Source organism: Alosa pseudoharengus, unplaced genomic scaffold, assembly GCF_046254945.1.
Source record: "Alosa pseudoharengus isolate Yale_2024_CS ecotype anadromous, Long Island Sound unplaced genomic scaffold, YU_APseudo_1.1 YU_APseudo_1.1_scf_12, whole genome shotgun sequence".
Taxonomy (NCBI): domain Eukaryota; kingdom Metazoa; phylum Chordata; class Actinopteri; order Clupeiformes; family Clupeidae; genus Alosa; species Alosa pseudoharengus.
Genome location: NW_027468587.1, coordinates 35373206 through 35391900, shown reverse-complemented (window position 1 = coordinate 35391900; position 18695 = coordinate 35373206). Strand labels below are relative to the sequence as shown.

The window sequence follows — 18695 nt, the reverse complement described above, 5'->3', positions numbered from 1 at the left end:
TTTTTGCATTCAATTGTCATCAGTTTTTTGAATGTTTTACATCATGAACATAACATTTAGTTGAACACACAGCTGCATAGAGACACGCGTGTGTATTTTCTAACTACCATTGAAAAAAAATGGAATAGAAATGTATGTCTGTGCTTTTTTTTAATAAAGTTTCACCTGTGTTCCCAAAGAAACTCATCTCTGCAGAATTGCTCAGTGTGTGTGTGTGTGTGTGAGGCATGGAGGTCTGAGACACCTTTTATCAGCCCATTATTTGTGCCTGGGTAGGGTGCCATGATTCCAGTTTATTTTATTCAGTAGCTGTGATTTCAAAGACTACCATGCCATTATATTTCCATCTTTTGTAGTTTTACTCATGTACTGTGAGGGTCATGATCAAATCCAACCATCTCTTGGTACAAATGGTTCACCTGCTGCCAGTATGGGTCATGTCAGCCAAACCCCACTGCACTGAAAGAAGGTCAACACAGATGACTGCTCCAACAACGCTCAAATTTTTACTCAACTCAACACGATTAAAAATACAAAACATGATGAAACAGAAAAGCATTATCCACATAAAGACATGTCCAAATGTGTCTCTTAGACACAAAGGCATTTTCGGATTGGTCCGTTTGTGAGGCCTCCAGTTAATTGGTCAGCGAGTGAATGAGCGTACATGACGACCTCGCCCACCACTGTTGAACTTCCCCTGGGAACCCCGCCCACTGCTGCTGCTGACCCCTCCTCCACTGACGCCAGGCCCGCCTCCACTCAGCCAGGATAGGCCGGTCCCTCTGCCGCGGGGAGCCCGGTCCCTGGTAGCCAATCGGTACGCACCTGGAAGAATAAAGCCGGTAGGTATATTTTGTTACAGACTACAAGCCATACAGAACCATAAGCATATGTGACATGACAGTGTTAACGTGGTACGTAGGCAACGTACCTGCGGGTGGTTGTCGGGCTGTGATTGGTCCCCTGGCGAAGTTGCTCTGCCCCCCACGTGTGTCGCTGTATGTTGCTCTGTGAGCCAGAGCGGTCACCTGAGCACTCCAGCTGGAGCCACCACGGCCTCCCTCTCGCCGAGGGTAATTACCTGACACACACACACACACACATTATTATTCATCTGCTAATGATATGGGCTTAGGCAGAGAAATGTGAATAAATTCAACTGATTTGTAATTTGTGTATTTTGGGTCTTACTTGTGAGCAGCACACTCTTGGGGGCAGGTGGGGTGAAGAATCGGGTGTGGCTGGGGAAGCCCCCCCTCCCTCCTCTGCTGCCTCCTGTGAACAGGCCTCTGGTTGGTGGCTTAGCCCCACCCTTGGGCGGGCGCTTGGGGAGGATGAGCCCTGGTGACGGGCCCACGTCCTTGTACTCGGCGGCCAGGAAGTCGTCCACGTGCATGCTGGGCGGACGGCTGGTGTTCTGCTTGCGCTGGCGGAAGATGTCGTGCGGCCGGCCGCCCGGCCCCTGGGAGAACATGCCTCGGCCCCGGCCGCGAGGCTGGGCCATGATGTGCGCTCGCTTCGCCGGCTCCACATAGTCCGACTTACCACTGCGCACAAACACACATCACAAGCATGTCAGACACATATATACCAACTATACACACACAAGACCATGCAAATTACATTGAATGAAAACCTTAGGTTTGTGGGTGTGCAGGTGTACGGAGCTGGCTGTTAGCCAATATAAAAAAGAATTATTCATTCAAAATGGGTAATGAAGGCTTTTCAACTGTCCATTCATTGTATTATCTATTTCTTATTACAAACCTATGGTGATTAAATATAACCTACATTCATAAGTGCAAGATATTTGCAAACCTATTCGACACATTCCAGGAAGCTGGGAAATGCTAATCAGCATAGTCAACATTTCAAAGTCTCCTGTTTCCAGGTTCTCACTGCATGTACCTGGAGGTAATGAAGGTCTCATGCTTGTGTTTGCCCAGTCTGAAGCCTTTTATTGGCTGTCGGTGCACTGGGGAGGTGGGCTCAGAGAGGAAGGAGTGCTCCAGCTCTGCCTGCAGGTCCAGATCAGGAACACACTGCTGGGCTAGGGACAACATGTCCACCTTCACCTGCAAACAACAAGAATCATACAAAAACAGGTATTAACACGCCATTTCCATGACTCAAAGACTGGTAGCTATTCACTTTTCCCAGAACTCACTACACGTGGACCTGCACTCACCATGTCCAGGTCACTCTCCAGCTCTTCAGCGTTAAACGGAGAGAACCAGAGGGCTTTGAGCTGCTCGTCCATCACATCAGAGAGGACATACACCGTCCTGCAACAATCACATGATCAGCCACACACACACACACACGGATATGCTATTCTCACTGGATTTATCTCTCAACCAAAGAATTGAGTTTTACTATGACATTTATAATGCATGTATATAGTGTATGTTATGGGTGACTTCAACTTTATTGTATAAAAAGGTCTTGAGCAAATAATAATAAGATAATCTAATCTATACATCTCATACAATCCCACATGCTGTATGTACCTGTGGTTATACTGCGTCTGCAATATGTCCGGCTGAGGAAGGTTGGGCTCAACGTCCGGCTCACTGGGCGCCGTGTCGGTAGAACTCTCCAGAAGCTGTCTGAAGGCACTCAGGCCTTCCAGCAATGTCTCCAGTGTGTCATCGCCCTTTGCCTGCCCCTAAACACACACACACACACACACACTAGAACATGACAGCAAGCCCTGCAGAACCCACAAGCATCACCACCATTGGACACTCAACCAGGAAGTGCCAGAACATGCATACATCTATACATAATTACTTGTGATCTGTAGATTTGAGATTTGAAGGCAGAATAGATTTGTAATTGAAAGACAAATGGGTAATTCTGAAAATTGTTTGTGTCATTTTTTTGTAAAGTCTCAAATCAGTTTTACAGTTACAAATGACACACAATACATATGAAACACTGTTGATCCCCAAAGTGGCGCAAAAGTTTGTGTACCTGCAGAAAAGATTTGTAACTGTAGGACAGCTTTTTGTGCATAGAGCACTGATTTTTAAATATTTGTAACTGTAGGATGATTTGTAGCTGTAACACCAATCCGTACCCGTAGAATAGATTTGTAAGCGTTGGCAATTGACAATTACTTGTACAAATTTTTACAGTTACAAATAATTTCTACAGTTTCAAAACGGGATACACACATACAAAACATTTGAGTCCATTTCAGTTCCATTCATGTGTGTTTGTGAGGGGCTGTGTAAGAGCACAGGGGTTGGTGAGGCTGTGTACCGTTACGTGCTTCTCCAGCTCCGCTAGTGCATGCTCCTCTGAGTCCTCCTTCCACTGCAGCAGCTGCTTCATCTCATAGACGCTCAGAGCCAAGGAGCGGGAGTCCATCTCCTCATCCTGCGCATGCAGGCACACACACACACGCACACAATAAAAAAAAAAACACTTGTATCGTCTAAATCAATCCCTTAAACATCCCTTAATGAAGATGCAAAGCTGCAAGCCATAAGAGCTATCCTCAATTCTGGCAGCTTCAGGGTCTTCTGGGATGACATGTATCATAGTGAGGCATACACACCTCCACACACACACTTACCACAGAATCAGAGTTGAGCATTTGTCGGAGGAAGTCAAGCAGAGCGCAGAGGAGCTCAGGGGAGTCTTTAGAGAAGGAGCGGATCTCCCTCTTCAACAGAGACACCACCACAGTGCTGTGCTTTTTCAGAGAGCTGACACACACACACACACACACACACACACACACACACACACACACACACACACACACACACACACACACACACACACACACACAAAAATGAGTCAACTTTGATTTTCTCTGCACCTTGTTGTCTTGTTGTGGTGCTGTGCCTACACATCTTAAAACACACACATACACACGCATTCTGAGGGGAAGAGCAACACAATTTGCAGCAACAATGCATAAATAAACATGTACGCACGTGCACACACACACACACACACCTCTTGAGATGGTGGAGGCCGTAGTCGTGCTCGGTGAGGATCATGAGGGTGCGCAGGCAGGTGAGCAGGAGTGTGTGTGTGCTGGGTGTGTGTCCCAACACGCCAAGGAGCCCGTCACAGATGCTGGACAGAGCTTCTCGAGCTGGAAGAGCATTGGCCAGCTGCTCCACCTCAGACACACAGCCCTCCCCAGAGCCACTCACACACATAGAGATGTCCTGCAAAAAGAACACGCACACACACACACACACGCACACACACACACACACACAGGTAAAGAGTTAATGGCACCCTTAAGAGTTTTTTTTACCTTAAAATAACATCTCCAAAATCATTTTGATGGCACATAACCTCATAACTTGGCACTTCTGCCATTGTCTGAGCGGCCCTCTATAAGCGATTGCTGACCTAGCAACTTTCTGCGTTCGACCCGCTTGCCCATCACTACCCAAATCAATATATTTCTAGTCATTTGTTGTTAAACATAATTTGCTTTTGACAGATTGTACTGACCATAACAGTAGCTAATGATAATTTACCAATGCATTCCATCCAAATGTAGCATGATGAGATGTAGTGTTGGCCAGCGGATGCTAGAGCTACCTGATCACAGAGGGCCAGCAGACGCTAGAGCTACCTGATCACAGAGGGCCAGCGGACGCTAGAGCTACCTGATCACAGAGGGACTGGATGATGGAGGCGGCGAGCTCGGCGCCCTGCTGCAGTGGGATGCTGGCGTCAGCAGGAGGGAGGAGCAGGGACAGCAGGGACGGCAGCAGGTCCAGCCCTTCGACTGGCCCCTCTCGCGGAGCCCCGCCCAGCAGGGCCAGCATGGACGCCTTGAAGCAGCGCTGAGACGCCAACGAGTCCAGCAGGGCCAGCATCCGTGGCAACCTTGGACACACACGTTCCCTGAAAAACAACAACAACAACAAACAAATGTTATTTACGTTTTCCTAGAGGAGCTCTTTTAAAAACTGTTATGCGTATTTCTGTGTATGTGTATATGTGCACGTGTGTATGTGTATATGTGCACGTGTGTATGTGTATATGCGCGTGTGTGTGTGTATTTCTGTGTGTTTACAAGAATGTGCTAAAGTGTGGCACGGTGTAGTCTTACGGCTGTAGCTCCTCCTGCAGCTGCTCGAGGAGTGTGCGGACGGTGAGCGTGCCGGTAGGCGCGGCCAGGTCGCAGAGCTGCACGCAGACGCGCCGCAGCATGGCCTGTAGAGGCGGGCAGCTGCTGACCGTCACGCTGCGCAGCACCTCCACCAGCGTGCCCGCCTGCGCCTGCAGGTGCATGCTCCACAGCTTACGCGTGTTCAGCGCCAAGCTCACATCCTGCACCGACAGCGCCTGACACACACACACACACGCATACATACATATATATATATACACACACACACACACACACACACAAATATACACACATGTGTATACACACACACACACACACGCATACATACATATATATATACACACACACACAAATATACACACATGTGTATACACACACACACACGCATACATACATATATATATACACACACACACAAATATACACACATGTGTATATACACACACACACAAATATACACACATGTGTATATACACACACATATGTACACACACACACACACACACACACACACACACACACACACACACACACACACACACACACACACACACACACACACACACACACACACACACACACACACACACGAGAGAGGGGAGGACAGGAAGAGATTAGATTTGCAGGCAGGGAAAAAATACTTCACATATCATTGCAAATGTATTTTATGCCATTATTTCCGTTGGTACACTAACTCTTAGAACTACAGTAAATAGTACTGTGCAGGGTGGAGTATGTAAGAGTTAAGGAATCTACAGTGCTGGTAACTGCCTATATATCTGCGCGTGCGCAGTGTGTGTGTGTGTGTGTGTGTGTGTGTGTGTGTGTGTGTGTGTGTGTGTGTGCGTACCTGTGTGGTCTGCATGGGCAGTGGCAGCGGCAGCAGTTCCGACAGCAGCGTCAGGCCGCTGAAGATGTTCTCGGGCGCCGCCAGGATGGAGTTGAGCACCTCCTTGAGCGTGAGCGACCAGCTGTTCCCGGCCAGCGTCTCCTCGGAGCCCACGTCGCGCCGGCCGCTGCCCGCCGCCCTGGTCAGCGTCAGCAGCACGTCCACCAGCTCGGCCTGAACGCGCAGCTCCTGTCCGTCCAGCCTGCCCGTGGCCGGCGTGGAGCAGAGCACCGTGTGCAGCGCCACGCAGACGGCCGGGATGCGCGCGTCCCGACACTCGTGGCCCGTGGTGCCGCCGCTCGGCCCGCTCTGCAGCAGCTCGGCCAGCATGGTGCGCAGGAGCCGCAGCGTGCAGCAGGCCAGCGACATGACCGTTACGCGCTGGGCGCCCGGCCCCAGCGGCCCGTGCAGTCGCCACGGCAGCAGCAGCAGCTGGCACAGCTTCTGGAGCACGCGCACAAACGTGTCCAGGCCCTCGCCCGAGAACAGCGCCATCACCGCCACCGTCCACTTCAGCTCCTTCTGCTGACCTGAGACAGCACACCACAACATCACTCAACACCAACAGCATATTTGCACTCAGCTCCCATGCATGCTGCTTTAGACATGTAAACTGGATATGTGGCTTCTGTGTGTTTGTTTACCTGGGGCGAGTGTTGGAGGACAGGCAACGTGGCAGAGGACTCGCAGAGCTGTGGTGAGACCCGACCCCTCTGGCGTCATCAGGTTCTCTATATTCTGATTGGACACAAGACATAGATGCTTAAGTTGGATGATAATCCCAATCACATCTTTTTTCTGGTCATTGGCTGATTTCTATTCTGACCATGCTATCGTGGCGAAACTCACCTGTTTGATGTAATCGATGAGTGTTGGGATGGCACTGATGTCAAAGCGCAGCTTCTCCAGGGGCTCCAGCCATTTGCCGAGTTCTACAGGGGGCAGAGACACAGCTCAGTGAGCGCTTCACCCAAAGACCACTGGACCAGGGGACTATGCTGTGACCACTGGACCAGGAGAGTATGCTGTGACCACTGGACCAGGGGACTATGCTGTGACCACTGGACCAGGGGACTATGCTGTGACCACTGGACCAGGGGACTATGCTGTGACCACTGGACCAGGGAACTATGCTGTGACCACTGGACCAGGAGAGTATGCTGTGACCACTGGACCAGGAGAGTATGCTGTGACCACTGGACCAGGGGACTATGCTGTGACCACTGGACCAGGGGAGTATGAAGCTGTGCGCTTGTGCACTCACCCAGCAGTTTGGCATTGTTGTCATCCGCTTTGCACGCACTCAGAAGAGTGGCGCCATGGTTCTCCAACATCTTGATGTCGTTGGAGTTTTGCACCACCAGCAGTAGCAGCATGCAGGCGTAGTTATAGGCCACTGACTTGCGCACCTTACCCTCACTGTGCAAAGACAAACAAACAAACAGATGGTATCTTCATCAGGGAGCGACATAGAAGCTAAAATAAGCTAGAATACAGTTTCACCGTATCTGAGCGCTGTTTGTTGGCTGATGTGATTATTTATACATGCGTGCACATTATCTGCACCCAATAATTTCTCTACACTGTGACCACACATAATGTAATGGCTCCTTGAAAAATTGCAATGTGATGTGCAGATGTTTTGTAGAGGCGGTGGGTGTGGATGCCTGGCCACTACTCTCACCCTTGGCCCTCCTTGGCATGCTGCTGCAGTATGTTGGTCAGACAGGTGATGTTGTTGTCCAGACAGAGCGTGTGTGTGAGGGCGTCTCTTCCGCCCGGGCTGAAGCTGATCAGGTAAAGGCTGTTCAGCGTGGACAGCACCACTGGGCCCTCCCCGAGCCCCTCCCCTTCCCCCTCCAGCCCCGCCTCCATCAGTTCAGCCACACCCTGCAGCGCGTGAAGCACCTGGACCAGCCACGCCCAGAAGCTGTCCTCCAGCGAGCAGGCGTCGGCGGCCTGGCCCGCCTCCTCCGTCTCCGTCTCCATGAGCGTGTGCGTGAGCGGGTGCGTGAGTGCGGGGAGGGGCGCCAGGACCCTGAGGAGCAGGTTGGTGGGCTGGTGGTGGCTGAGCAGGAAGAGGAGGCCCGGCTGCGACTGGGACAGGAAGCGCAGCAGCTCGCGCACCACCTGCACCAGGCCCGGGTGAGCGCACGCTGCCGGGTGGGACATCACCACCACCAGAGACTCCAGGAAGTGACACGCGTGCATGTACCTGCAAACAGACACACGCAAAAGGCTAAAATTCAGTCTCGAAGATGTGGGCAGCCAATTGGATGTACTGGTATTAATCCAACACCAAATCACCAACACTCACACACAGAAAGCTACTTTTCATGCCTCTCATACACACACATAGACATGGACGGACAGTGGTTGAATGCCACTGACGCAGACTATAATGTTTAGGAGGTATGCATACACACACAAACCTGTAAAGTGTGGGGTAGGGGTCATTTGTGTCCACTGGTCCGGTGATGCGGGCTGTGGTGGGGAAGGCTTTAGTGGGCGGCTGCAGCATGCAGTGTGGCGCCGTCACCAGCAGGTGGAGCATCTCCTCCAGCAGTCCCTGCACGCGCTCCAGCTCGCCCTCCTCCTCGGCCTCGGGGCCTCCCCCCTCGCGCTCCTCCGTGTCCCCGGCCGCCTCCTTCTCGTCCGACTCCCTCTCGGCGATGTCCATGGGCCCGGCGGCGCTCTTCTCGGCCCAGGCCCCGGCGCAGCGCCTCAGCTCCCCCAGCAGCTCGTAGAAGTGGCCCTTCTGCAGGACGGCGGCTCCGGCGGTCACCACGCGCACCGTCTGGTCCAGCAGGAAGAGCTCCAGTAGTCTCTGGTACGCACTGTTGGTCTCCCTCTTGGTCTCTTTGTCCTCTGCGTCTCCTCCTCCTCCTCCTCCTCCCCTGTGTCTATGTCCGAGGAGCACCTGCATGCCCAGGGGCTGGTCCACCACAGCGTTGAGGGCGCGCAGGGCGTTGAGCTTGAGCGCAGAGGAGACGTGCTCGGCGAACAGCATCTCCAGGAGCGTGGCCAGCACGCCGCGGTCCAGCAGGCCGGACACCACGTCGCCGCCGCAGTCGGCCAGGGCGCAGGCCAGCTTGGCGCCGGCCTTCAGCTGCCGCAGGTTGAGCGCGATGGGCTGGGACAGGGCGACGCTGAGGCTCAGCGCGTGGCAAGCCCAGCCAATCAGGCGCTCCAGATGACCCCGCGCCGCCCCCGGCTCCTTGGCCACCAGGAAGCTCAGGCCCTTCACCAGCACCGGAGGCACTTCCTCCAGGGCCATCACCCAACGAGGACCTAACTCATCACTGCCTCCTGTGCACCACACACACACACACACACACACACACACACACACACACACACACACACACACACACACACACACACACACACACACACACACACACACACACACACACACACACACACACACACACACACACACACACACACCAATTTCAACCAATAGTGCTCATAACCACGCACACAACCATAATAGGTATAATCATGATATATTTATCAAAACCATTCAGACTCATTACCACTTACATCAAAAATCACTGGCAGCACGCACACGCACACACAAACGTACCGGACTCCAACAACTCGGTGAGCTTGGCGGCAGACTCGGCCCAGACGGACGTGGGGTCGTCCAGGTCCTGGCTCTTGAGGCAGATGAGCTGGGCCTCATACGCGGTGGTCTGGGGCGGCGTGAAGTGCTGCAGGGGCCGCAGCTCGCGCTCATACGGGTCGTACTGGACACTGGGCACCGAGGCCAGATCCTCGGCCGTGTAGTCCACGTCAAAGCTGGGCAGCTTGAAGGCGCCACTCTCCAGGTCCTCTTCATCGCTGGAGATCTGTTCATAGCCATCATCTCCTGTACACACACACACACACACACACACACACACACACACACACACACACACACACACACACACACACACACACACACACACACACACACGTTACTATCACTACATGAATGTGCAAACTTCTCTCATAAGGCTAGTTTTTTTGTCCTTAGACTCATTGTAAAAACCTCGGCTCTCAATACAAATTGTATTAGTATCAAGCCCTTGAGTGCGCCTCTGTTTTTTTCTACTGTAACTTCTCTCATAAGACATCAATTCAAATAAAATCATTCAAATGTAAACAAGGCTTGTCTACAAGGCTTGGGGGGGGTTCATGCATTCAAACTCACCACCTTCTCCTTCCTCATCCATTTCTTCCTCTTCCTCCTCCACTTCTGGCTCCATCTCTTCTTCCTCATCCTCTTCCTCGTCAGGCTCGCTGCCCTCGTCTGTCCCTTCTTCCTCCTCTTCCTCCGGCTCCAGTCCCTCCTCCTCCTCGGGCTCGGGCTCAGACAAGGGCTCGTCTGCGCGCACCGACCCTGGCTCAGGAGACACCGGCTCCAGGGACTCCCTGCCGTCAACACTCTCTTCCTTCACCGGGCCTACACACACAAACACACACACATGAGATATTCATCAGCAGACAAACTATTTCCACATTACAACACTATTACCACATTACAACACACACATTATTATTATTATATTGCTATATATTGTGTAATGCACATAACATAATAACCCTCATATGCCTCATTTGTGATTCAAAGTTCATAAATCACCCATCCAGTCTGAAACACTATGCCACTGCACACTCCAATATATCTCTTGCAATTAAGCACCTACAGCTAGTTCCATTTATTTTAGAGGCCACCTCTGCTTCCAGAACCTGCCACATGTGCTAGAACATGAAGATGTCTCAAATCTCAGCTGGCGCTCATGTGGAGGCTCACCTTGCACAGCGAGGGTTTCCTCGTCATCGTCGTCCGGCGGGGGAGGACCAGGAGGGGTGCGTGGCCCTCTGGGCTGCGGTCTGGGGGGGCTGCCGTTAAACTGCTCCTCATTCTCCCACTCTGCACACATTAGATTGGATTAGACTCAACTTTACCGTCATTGTGCAGAGTACAAGCACAAAAACAACGAAATGCAGTTACACACACACACACACACACACACACACACACACACACACACACACACACACCAGTTCAGTGCAGTATGCCTCACCATGCTTACTCCCCCTCTTCTGTATGGGCTGCTGAGGGGGTGGGGGCGGGGGTGGAGGGGGCGAGTGTGTGTCGCGGTCATGGGCGTGGGAGCGTTCCGCTGTCCCGTACACTGCCACCGTCAGGCATGTGTACCAGCCCCGCAAGACTAGGCCATCTGTGTTCACCTACACACACACACCGCAAAAAATGACACCAGGGAAATTATATCAATTCTTATATGCACACATTTTCTTGTTGCCATTGCACTGTATCATGCTTGATAGCTTCTGCTCTGTCCATGATTCCAGTTAATCTCTTGCAGTTTTCTCTTTCTCTGTTTCTTTAAAGGTGCAGTCAGCGATGGCGCAGGATGTTTATGTTAATGTTTATGTTAATGTTTACATTTATTAGCAGACACTCTTGTCCAAAACAATGTACATTATATTTTAACCAAGGACCAAACGGAACACACCAGAGTGGTATCTCACCCTTCCCTTCAGTACTCCCACACAAATTCCATACAGGGTTTAGTTTTTTGTTTGGGGGACAGGATGCCCCCACTATGCCTGTATCCTGTAGATCTGTATTCTGACGGAATGGACAGCTAGAAAATCATGAGGAAATGATTGCTGAATATCACAAAAAATGTATAGTCTTGAAATCGCATATGATGGCTGACTGCATCTTTAAGAAAGACATACCTGCCCCCACCCATGTCTCAACACACCTTCCCTCACTCTCTCGCTCAACCAGGCACACCCTTTCACATGCACAAGGAAAAAGCATGAATGCAGGGAGCATTTCAGCACAACTTACCTAAGGCTAAGTGTGTGTGTGTGTGTGTGTGTGGTTAATTTGTGTCGAGCAATCTGGGTGGAGGTGGAACATTAGGCCTCAGGTGGGAACACCATGTACCTCCATATCTCTCTCTCACTCTCACACTCTGTTCTGACTACACCTTCATCTCTGCAATGCTACCAAGAACACTGCATTAAAGAAAGATGCAGAAATCACTTTTTTTACTATTTCTGAGGAACTACAGAGCAGACAGATCTAACATGTTGCTGTCCCTTTCCTTTTCATATCGTCATTTCCAGGCAAATGTAAAAGTAAGTGTACCATAATGGTTGGATAAATATTCCAGAATGCACTGATGCTCTTTAGTTAAACAGGTTGTGGTTGTGGCAGCCTTAGGTGTAGTGTAGGGCTATGTGGTTGACTGAGGCACTGTGGATAGTGTTGCAGACTACACTGACATGCTGATGTATCAGATGTGCAGCCCCATCCTGGTAATAGCGTTATTAGGATCATATCTGCTCCTACAGCTAGTCAGGTGAGGATAAAACCAGGTGCAACAAGCCACATAAAAACAGCAGCACCGGAGAGGGCTGGAGACAAGCCTGCATATGCAGTCTTACCTTTCCACTGGGTCTGAAGACAATGGACTTGTTTTCATCATACTCCAAACTGAAACAAACATATACAGAATTAAAAGTGGTTAAACTCCTCAAACAAACTGTTGTTTTGCATTGTCCACCATAAAAAAAATCTTTGTACTCTCCCTACCAAAACACTATGGGAGTATTGTTGGACAGGTTTTGCGAGTGTGTATGCGTGTGTATGTCCAGCCCAAAAACAAAAAAAATTAAATATTGGTTTAGTGTGTGTTTTTGTGTGTGTGTGTGTGTGTGTGTGTGTGTGTGTACCTGCCAAGACGGTGAAACACAGGTGTATTGGATTTAGACAGATTGTTGTAGAACAGGTCCAACTGGAAAGCATGTGGAGCCGTTTCCCTGAAGATGACATCACATATCCATTGCATTACAAATCACAGCTCTAATGCGTGTGCAGGGGAACAGGGAATACTGGATTTCAGACGCAGACTGAATACTGGATTTTCAGCTACTGGTTAGACTAATTGTCTCTGTGTTCTTTCAAGAGATATGTGTAGGAGAGTTTTGCATTAAGGGTTTAACATGATGATTGGACAAACTGTGAAAGAGAGTGTGTAACTACACGAATGAGGGATTAAAATCTTTGCTTCCAAGAATTGATGGCAAAAAAGAAAACTACGGGAGAGGATAGGAGAGTGATTGAGAGAATGAGAGAGAGAGAGGGGGAGAGAGAGAAATGAAAAGGCTGGACAGCAGGGTGATGTCATAAGAGAGTGGGAAGGAGAAAGGGGGAGTGGTGCAGGAGGGATAACTGAAAATAGAGAGCAATGCAATGGAGAAGTTCAGCTAGACTGGAGAATAACATGGTGTGGGGCATCTGGGGCATCGGCCATCATGTACAGAAGCTGTAGAGTTTTATGCACACATACATTTCAGTGAAATGCAAAAAATGTAAATAAATGCATTTAAAAATAATACAATTACAACTTACAAGAAATAAAAGTCAGGCTCACCAAAAATGAAAGGAAAACTGGCAATTTTCTACACAGATCTCGGTTTCTCGAGGTCACCGAAATCGCTAGCTACCTCAAATAACAGCTAGAGCAGCCAGGCAGTTACAGTGCTACACTCTGGGGGCATGATTTAAAAAATCATGTAGCACTGTAACTGCCCGGCTGCTCTAGCTGTTAGCTGCAAAAATTGCCGGAATTCTCCTTTAAATAACTAACTTAAACAAAGATCAGTCAGATAAGTTCTTATTAAGCTGGAAGTCAAGAGAAAGCTTTGATGCAGCTTCCTGGTGCTATGATGCTAGGTAAATGATGCACTGGAAGCAGGTTGATGTGGACATACCCAAAAGCTCGGCTGTCTGGGAGGCTGCTGTGAGCTTTGATACCTGGAGGAATGACTCGAATCTCTGTCACCAGTACTCCACAGGGAAACCTCACCACATCTATATTAGTAAGCTGGGGAATTAACAAACACACAAAAGAATAAAATCATATTTATATTGGTAAATATTCTTTTAAAATCACAAAAACATACAAGTGTGCATTTATTCTTGGGTTGAAAGGAATGTCTATTGGGTTACAAATCGTGATTCTTCACAATGAAATGAAAGTGACAAGTGACAAATTTTGATAGCATTTTTCCATGTGTAAACATGTGGACTATTTATTTCTTCTCACTGGAAAGGGTCCGCAAGAGCATCAAAGGCCCGTAGTGCCAACTTTTTCAAGAATGCTCAGGTTGACCAACGAATTCGGCAATATATTTACATATGGAAAAAAATATGTAATTGTAGCCTAACACTTCTAGACTCAAACTAGAATCAAAACAAATGCTAAATATCGCTGTAACACAGGACATAAAGCAAGGCCATTTTCTGGGCCCACGCCTGAATGGTGGCACTGTGCCTGAAAACTAAGCCCTGTGTGACATCAAACTGGACGCCTCTGCCCATGCACATCCATTACTCTCTCAGCACAGACAGGCACTCTATAAAGTGTAGGGTCATTCCACGTCAGTTCAACCAGGGCCCACGCACTTAGGTCTCAAAATATTCTGAAAAAATTACCAGGTGTACCTATGTTACCCAGGAGGCACACTGTAAAATTACTCTTATGTAAGATCAATACTTTCCAAGATACAGCCAGTTTTACAGGGGGAGGGGGGTGTCGATTTTGTTCGGGCTCTTTTTTTTGTCAAAGTTCACAAGCCCACAGCGCAAGAACTAAACCATGTAGGAGGCTCAAATTTTGCATGGTGGTACATAAATAGGAATAGTATGTAGCAAAATCGTCACGGATAATCCTGCATGGTCATGCAAATCTTTCTTTTTTATTTTCCACCCTGAACATGGGCAAAATGCCCCATTGACATCAATATGTTTTATATAGAGTCACCACACTGCCACCTGTGGTTGTATAGAGTAACCTGTGGTAGCTCTATACAAAACATATTGATGTCAATGGTGCATTTTGCCCATGTTCAGGGTGGAAAGTGAAAAAGAAAGATTTGCATAAGACAAGACAAAAATTGGTGTTTTTAAAAAGAAAAAATCACGGAGAATAAAGAAAAAAATATTTAAAAAATCGTTGTATATTCCCACAAGGTGTTTAAGTGCTCTGAACATGAGAACCAAAATGATTTTTTAGACTTCTAAGGTCTGCTGTTCAGACCCTGAAGGAATTTATTTTCTGTTGATTGTTTTTTGTGAGAGTGTTTCTACTTATCTCAGTAAGGAAAATAAATCAAGAGCCTATGTTGAGTACAAATATGTATTCTGAAGGCTTAAACAGAGCCCAGCCAAAAACTCCAATAAAATTTGTATCAACTTTGAGGGACAGCTATGACCATGCAGGATTATCCAGACCAAAGGTGACGATTTTGCTACATACTATTCCTATTTATGTACCAGCATGCAAAATTTGAGCCTCCTACATGGTTTAGTTCTTGCGCTGTGGGCTTGTGAACTTTGACAAAAAAAAAAGCCCGAACAAAATCGACACCCCCCTCCCCCTGTAAAACTGGCTGTATCTTGGAAAGTATTGATCTTACATAAGAGTAATTTTACAGTGTGTCTCCTGGGTAACATAGGTACACCTGGTATTTTTTTCAGAATTTTTTGAGACCTTAGTGCGTGGGCCCTGGTTGAATTGACGTGGAATGACCCTGTAGTATTAGACACACAACTCCTTAAAGGAGATTCCGGCGATTTTTCACATAGATCTCTGATTCTCGAGGTCACCGGTACAGTGATAGCCTAGTCTGGCATCGTTGAGTGCACATAATAAATGCTATAAGTATCTTTGATAGTGTCAGAAACCTAACTTAAGTATTGCTGGTCTAGTTGTGATTACTGACTTCTGGTGCATTACAAAATCATTGCTGTGTGTGGAGAGGGGGCGGGTACGAATGACACTGTGATGCTATAACGTTACACACAGATGAAGCCCCTGAACTGAGCCTTCAAAGTGAGAACGAGTCCTTTGAGTGTAGTGTGATACTATAGCACAAATACGGTAGTCATGCAAGAACCTGTAAACAGCTTAACCTACAAAAATATCTCAAGACAGGAACTAACATGCCAAATTTAATCAATGATTATGTCGTGTTATCTTACACTAATATTTGTATCGCGAAGAGAGCGTAGGGACACAGCACTGACTATACCTTAAAAAGCAATCCGTCCAACTTCACGAATATAGTTTAGGGGTTAAACTTTAACATCCACACTTATTGAGCCAGCCCACATAAGACAGACATCCACTTATTCACTACATAAGAGGCTGCCTGAGACGTTACAATTCAAGCATGTTGGGTAACGTTAAAGCTAGCCCTTCTCTTGCTATTACTGTTGGCTAGCGTAAACACGATCATCCAATATGTATCTGCAGGATGCTAGGCATGTATATTTAAATAATAAAAAAGTTGTTAGATGATAGACAAGCAAACAGTGATATGATTTGGCCCATCTACCAACTTCCCCACAACTACTTAGAGTCTACTAGTCAGTTGTGAGTGGGGAAGTGGTCAGCTAGCTAGCAGACGCTAAGTTAGCTAAACAGCTACTTGCAGCAGAACGTGAAGCGATGCTGATATTTGCCTAGTGTTTAAATAGTAAACAAACAGCGTTATAGTTAACTGTTATACGAAAGCGGTGCGCATGGTTTTCTTTCTGTCATGTGGCAAGTTTACCTCTGCACTCTGATGCTTGAATGTATCCAAAAACAGGAGCTCCATTGAGGAGTCCCCCGCCATCTTTTCTTTCCACGACGGGGCAACTAAGTTCCTGCTCTGGCGTCACGTCCGGTGCCTTTTCTCAATCAACACAGTTCGACCAGAGAGTGTTGAAACCTGGTTGAAGCGGAGCAGTAGGCTAATCAAGGATCTTTGGTCCGGTTTGATGAACACTTTACGACTGAGGATTTCCATTGGTTTTATTGCCTAATAAATCACATTAGTTACTATTTTGGCTATGATGCACCATTAGCCTACAGCACACCCTAGACTGTCAAGTTTTCACGATTTTCCCATTCCAATATCTAATTTCTAACCTATTGATTATAAAAAAAAAGGTGAGTGGTATTTAGTCGGAATTATATTTTGAAGTGAAGGGAACTTTCAGGGACTTGGGTCAAACCAGGGTTGGCCTCACATTAAGCCTACAGATTAAATGGTTTAAGAATGAGATAAGGCTAGGCCTACACTAAAATTACAAAGTTATGGCGATGTTTGAAATTCACAGCTATCTGTTAAGCTGAAAGTAGGCATATAGTGTAGCCTAACTAGCAGATAAATGTATCAAACTAAACATCAATGCATGCGCATTCGATAGGCCTATTTACAGCAGGGTACTAAAACATCAAATACCTCACGTTTAATTACAACAAAACCAAATACTCTGGTCTATAATTTAGAAGGTAATTTAACAAATGGGATACAATAGGGTCAATAACGTTACTGGGCAAATAGCTGCATCTAACTGAGACGGGGGGAAATAACACACACAAACATGCGTTTTCCGTAGGCCTATTACGTCCATACTGTGTGTGTGTGTGTGGAGGGGGGGAGAGGGTGGTGAAATGTGAAATATTGACATCAAGTAGGATTAATCTAATAGGCCTATTCAGACTGTGGAGAACGTGTGATAACGCGCGCCTATGGAGTCGACAAGCATTCTCTCACTGAAGCAGATGAGATTTTTTTCCGCATGCCATGCCACGTCCCTGCTCTTGAGGGGCCAATCAACAATAAGCTCTCTAAAGGCAGGTATCTGTTACCTGAGTCACGTGATAAGTGGACAGGTAGGTCGACCCACGCAGACACTCACACCCTTACACACCTAACACACAATCTACACTGGGTCGCAATGCGCGACTCAAGACTTCTGCTGCTTACTTTGGATTAACTTTCTCGACTAGAACTTTTCACCCTTACAACCTACTGCAATTCAAACTGCTGAAAGTGAATCTTGTTGAGTTTTTGTGTATAGGCGATGTGCGCGCATGTGTGAATGTGTGTACGAAACGAAGCTACGCTACCTGTTCTGTCTTACTTTGGATGGGAATATTTTGGGCTGAAATTCAGTGTTTTTCTTGGACTTATTTTGGGTGAATGATGGAGAAACTGGACTGTCTCGTGGCCTTATTCGTGTCAACATCAGGCGCTAATGAAGATGAGTTGGGCGCTGATGAGAGGGAGCTCGTGCAGCTAGTCTGGCAGGTCGTGGATCTGGAAAGCAATACGGTAATCCAGGCTACTGACATAGCCTACCCTTCAAGTGTATGTGAGTGCGTGTGTGTGTTCTGACACCATGAAACGTAATTCTGTTCCTCACAGACGGGGGAGATAAATGAGATTGTGGTCCGACCAGAGGTGGAGGACTTGGATCCTGACATCTTACAGCAGGCAGGACTAACTGCGCAGAGAGTTCAAGCAGCAGAACCGCTGGAACAGGCCATCAAACAGGTGCGCTCGAGAGAAAACCTCTTTCATACTTTCTGAGAGTTGCCACATAAAAAATTACATAAAAGAACTAATACACCATCAGATAGGTTGCCCAAAAAGTAAATGATTTGTAGACATGTTACACATTCTGTGCCAAGCAGCATAGTGACCTGGGTTGGCGAGATATTTGGGAGAACTAACCCTTATATTAAAATACACTACTGCGCCAAACATCAAATCTAGGTCTACCAGCCTCACTGAAGCAGTTTGCACAAGTGAGAAAAT

At 47.9% G+C, this 18695-nt stretch overlaps 2 protein-coding genes across 6 annotated transcripts in view; one reads left to right on the top strand and one right to left on the bottom strand.

Moving 5' to 3' along the window:
• Positions 1-493: 493 nt before the first annotated feature.
• virma (vir like m6A methyltransferase associated) lies at positions 494-16743 on the bottom strand. 2 transcript variants are annotated; one of them, XM_076281096.1, is made up of 25 exons: positions 16659-16743; positions 13812-13924; positions 12771-12857; positions 12483-12531; positions 11084-11249; positions 10810-10929; positions 10207-10458; positions 9595-9879; positions 8438-9314; positions 7690-8220; positions 7270-7424; positions 6855-6937; positions 6650-6743; positions 5967-6535; positions 5096-5331; positions 4647-4887; positions 3976-4193; positions 3587-3719; positions 3271-3387; positions 2514-2671; positions 2192-2288; positions 1912-2078; positions 1195-1550; positions 935-1084; positions 494-828 (listed from the first exon to the last, which is right to left on the bottom strand). In XM_076281096.1, the coding sequence occupies exons 1-25, from the start codon at positions 16719-16721 to the stop codon at positions 647-649; spliced, it is 5499 nt and encodes a 1832-aa protein (XP_076137211.1). In that variant the 5' UTR covers positions 16722-16743; the 3' UTR covers positions 494-646. The 2 variants fall into 2 exon arrangements, with proteins under 2 accessions (XP_076137211.1, XP_076137212.1); XM_076281097.1 differs by having other exon boundaries at positions 5096-5316.
• A 1019-nt stretch (positions 16744-17762) lies between these two features.
• The window catches only part of esrp1 (epithelial splicing regulatory protein 1), a 9127-nt gene continuing 8194 nt past the window's right edge, over positions 17763-18695 (top strand). For all 4 annotated transcript variants that reach the window (XM_076281093.1, XM_076281094.1, XM_076281092.1 and 1 more), the window contains exons 1-2: positions 17763-18209; positions 18303-18431. In XM_076281093.1, coding sequence (XP_076137208.1) covers positions 18078-18209; positions 18303-18431 — 261 coding nt within the window. In that variant the 5' untranslated portion in view covers positions 17763-18077. The remainder of the gene's footprint in view (positions 18210-18302; positions 18432-18695) is intronic.

Coding starts and splice junctions, on each gene's coding strand:
- virma (XM_076281096.1), bottom strand. CDS start 16,721: ATGGCGGGGGACTCCTCAATGGAGCTCCTGTTTTTGGATACATTCAAG. Junction 10,930..11,083: donor GAAGAGGGGGAGTAAGCATG/GTGAGGCATACT, acceptor TAATGTGTGCAG/AGTGGGAGAATGAGGAGCAG. Junction 1,085..1,194: donor CAAGAGTGTGCTGCTCACAA/GTAAGACCCAAA, acceptor TGTGTGTGTCAG/GTAATTACCCTCGGCGAGAG.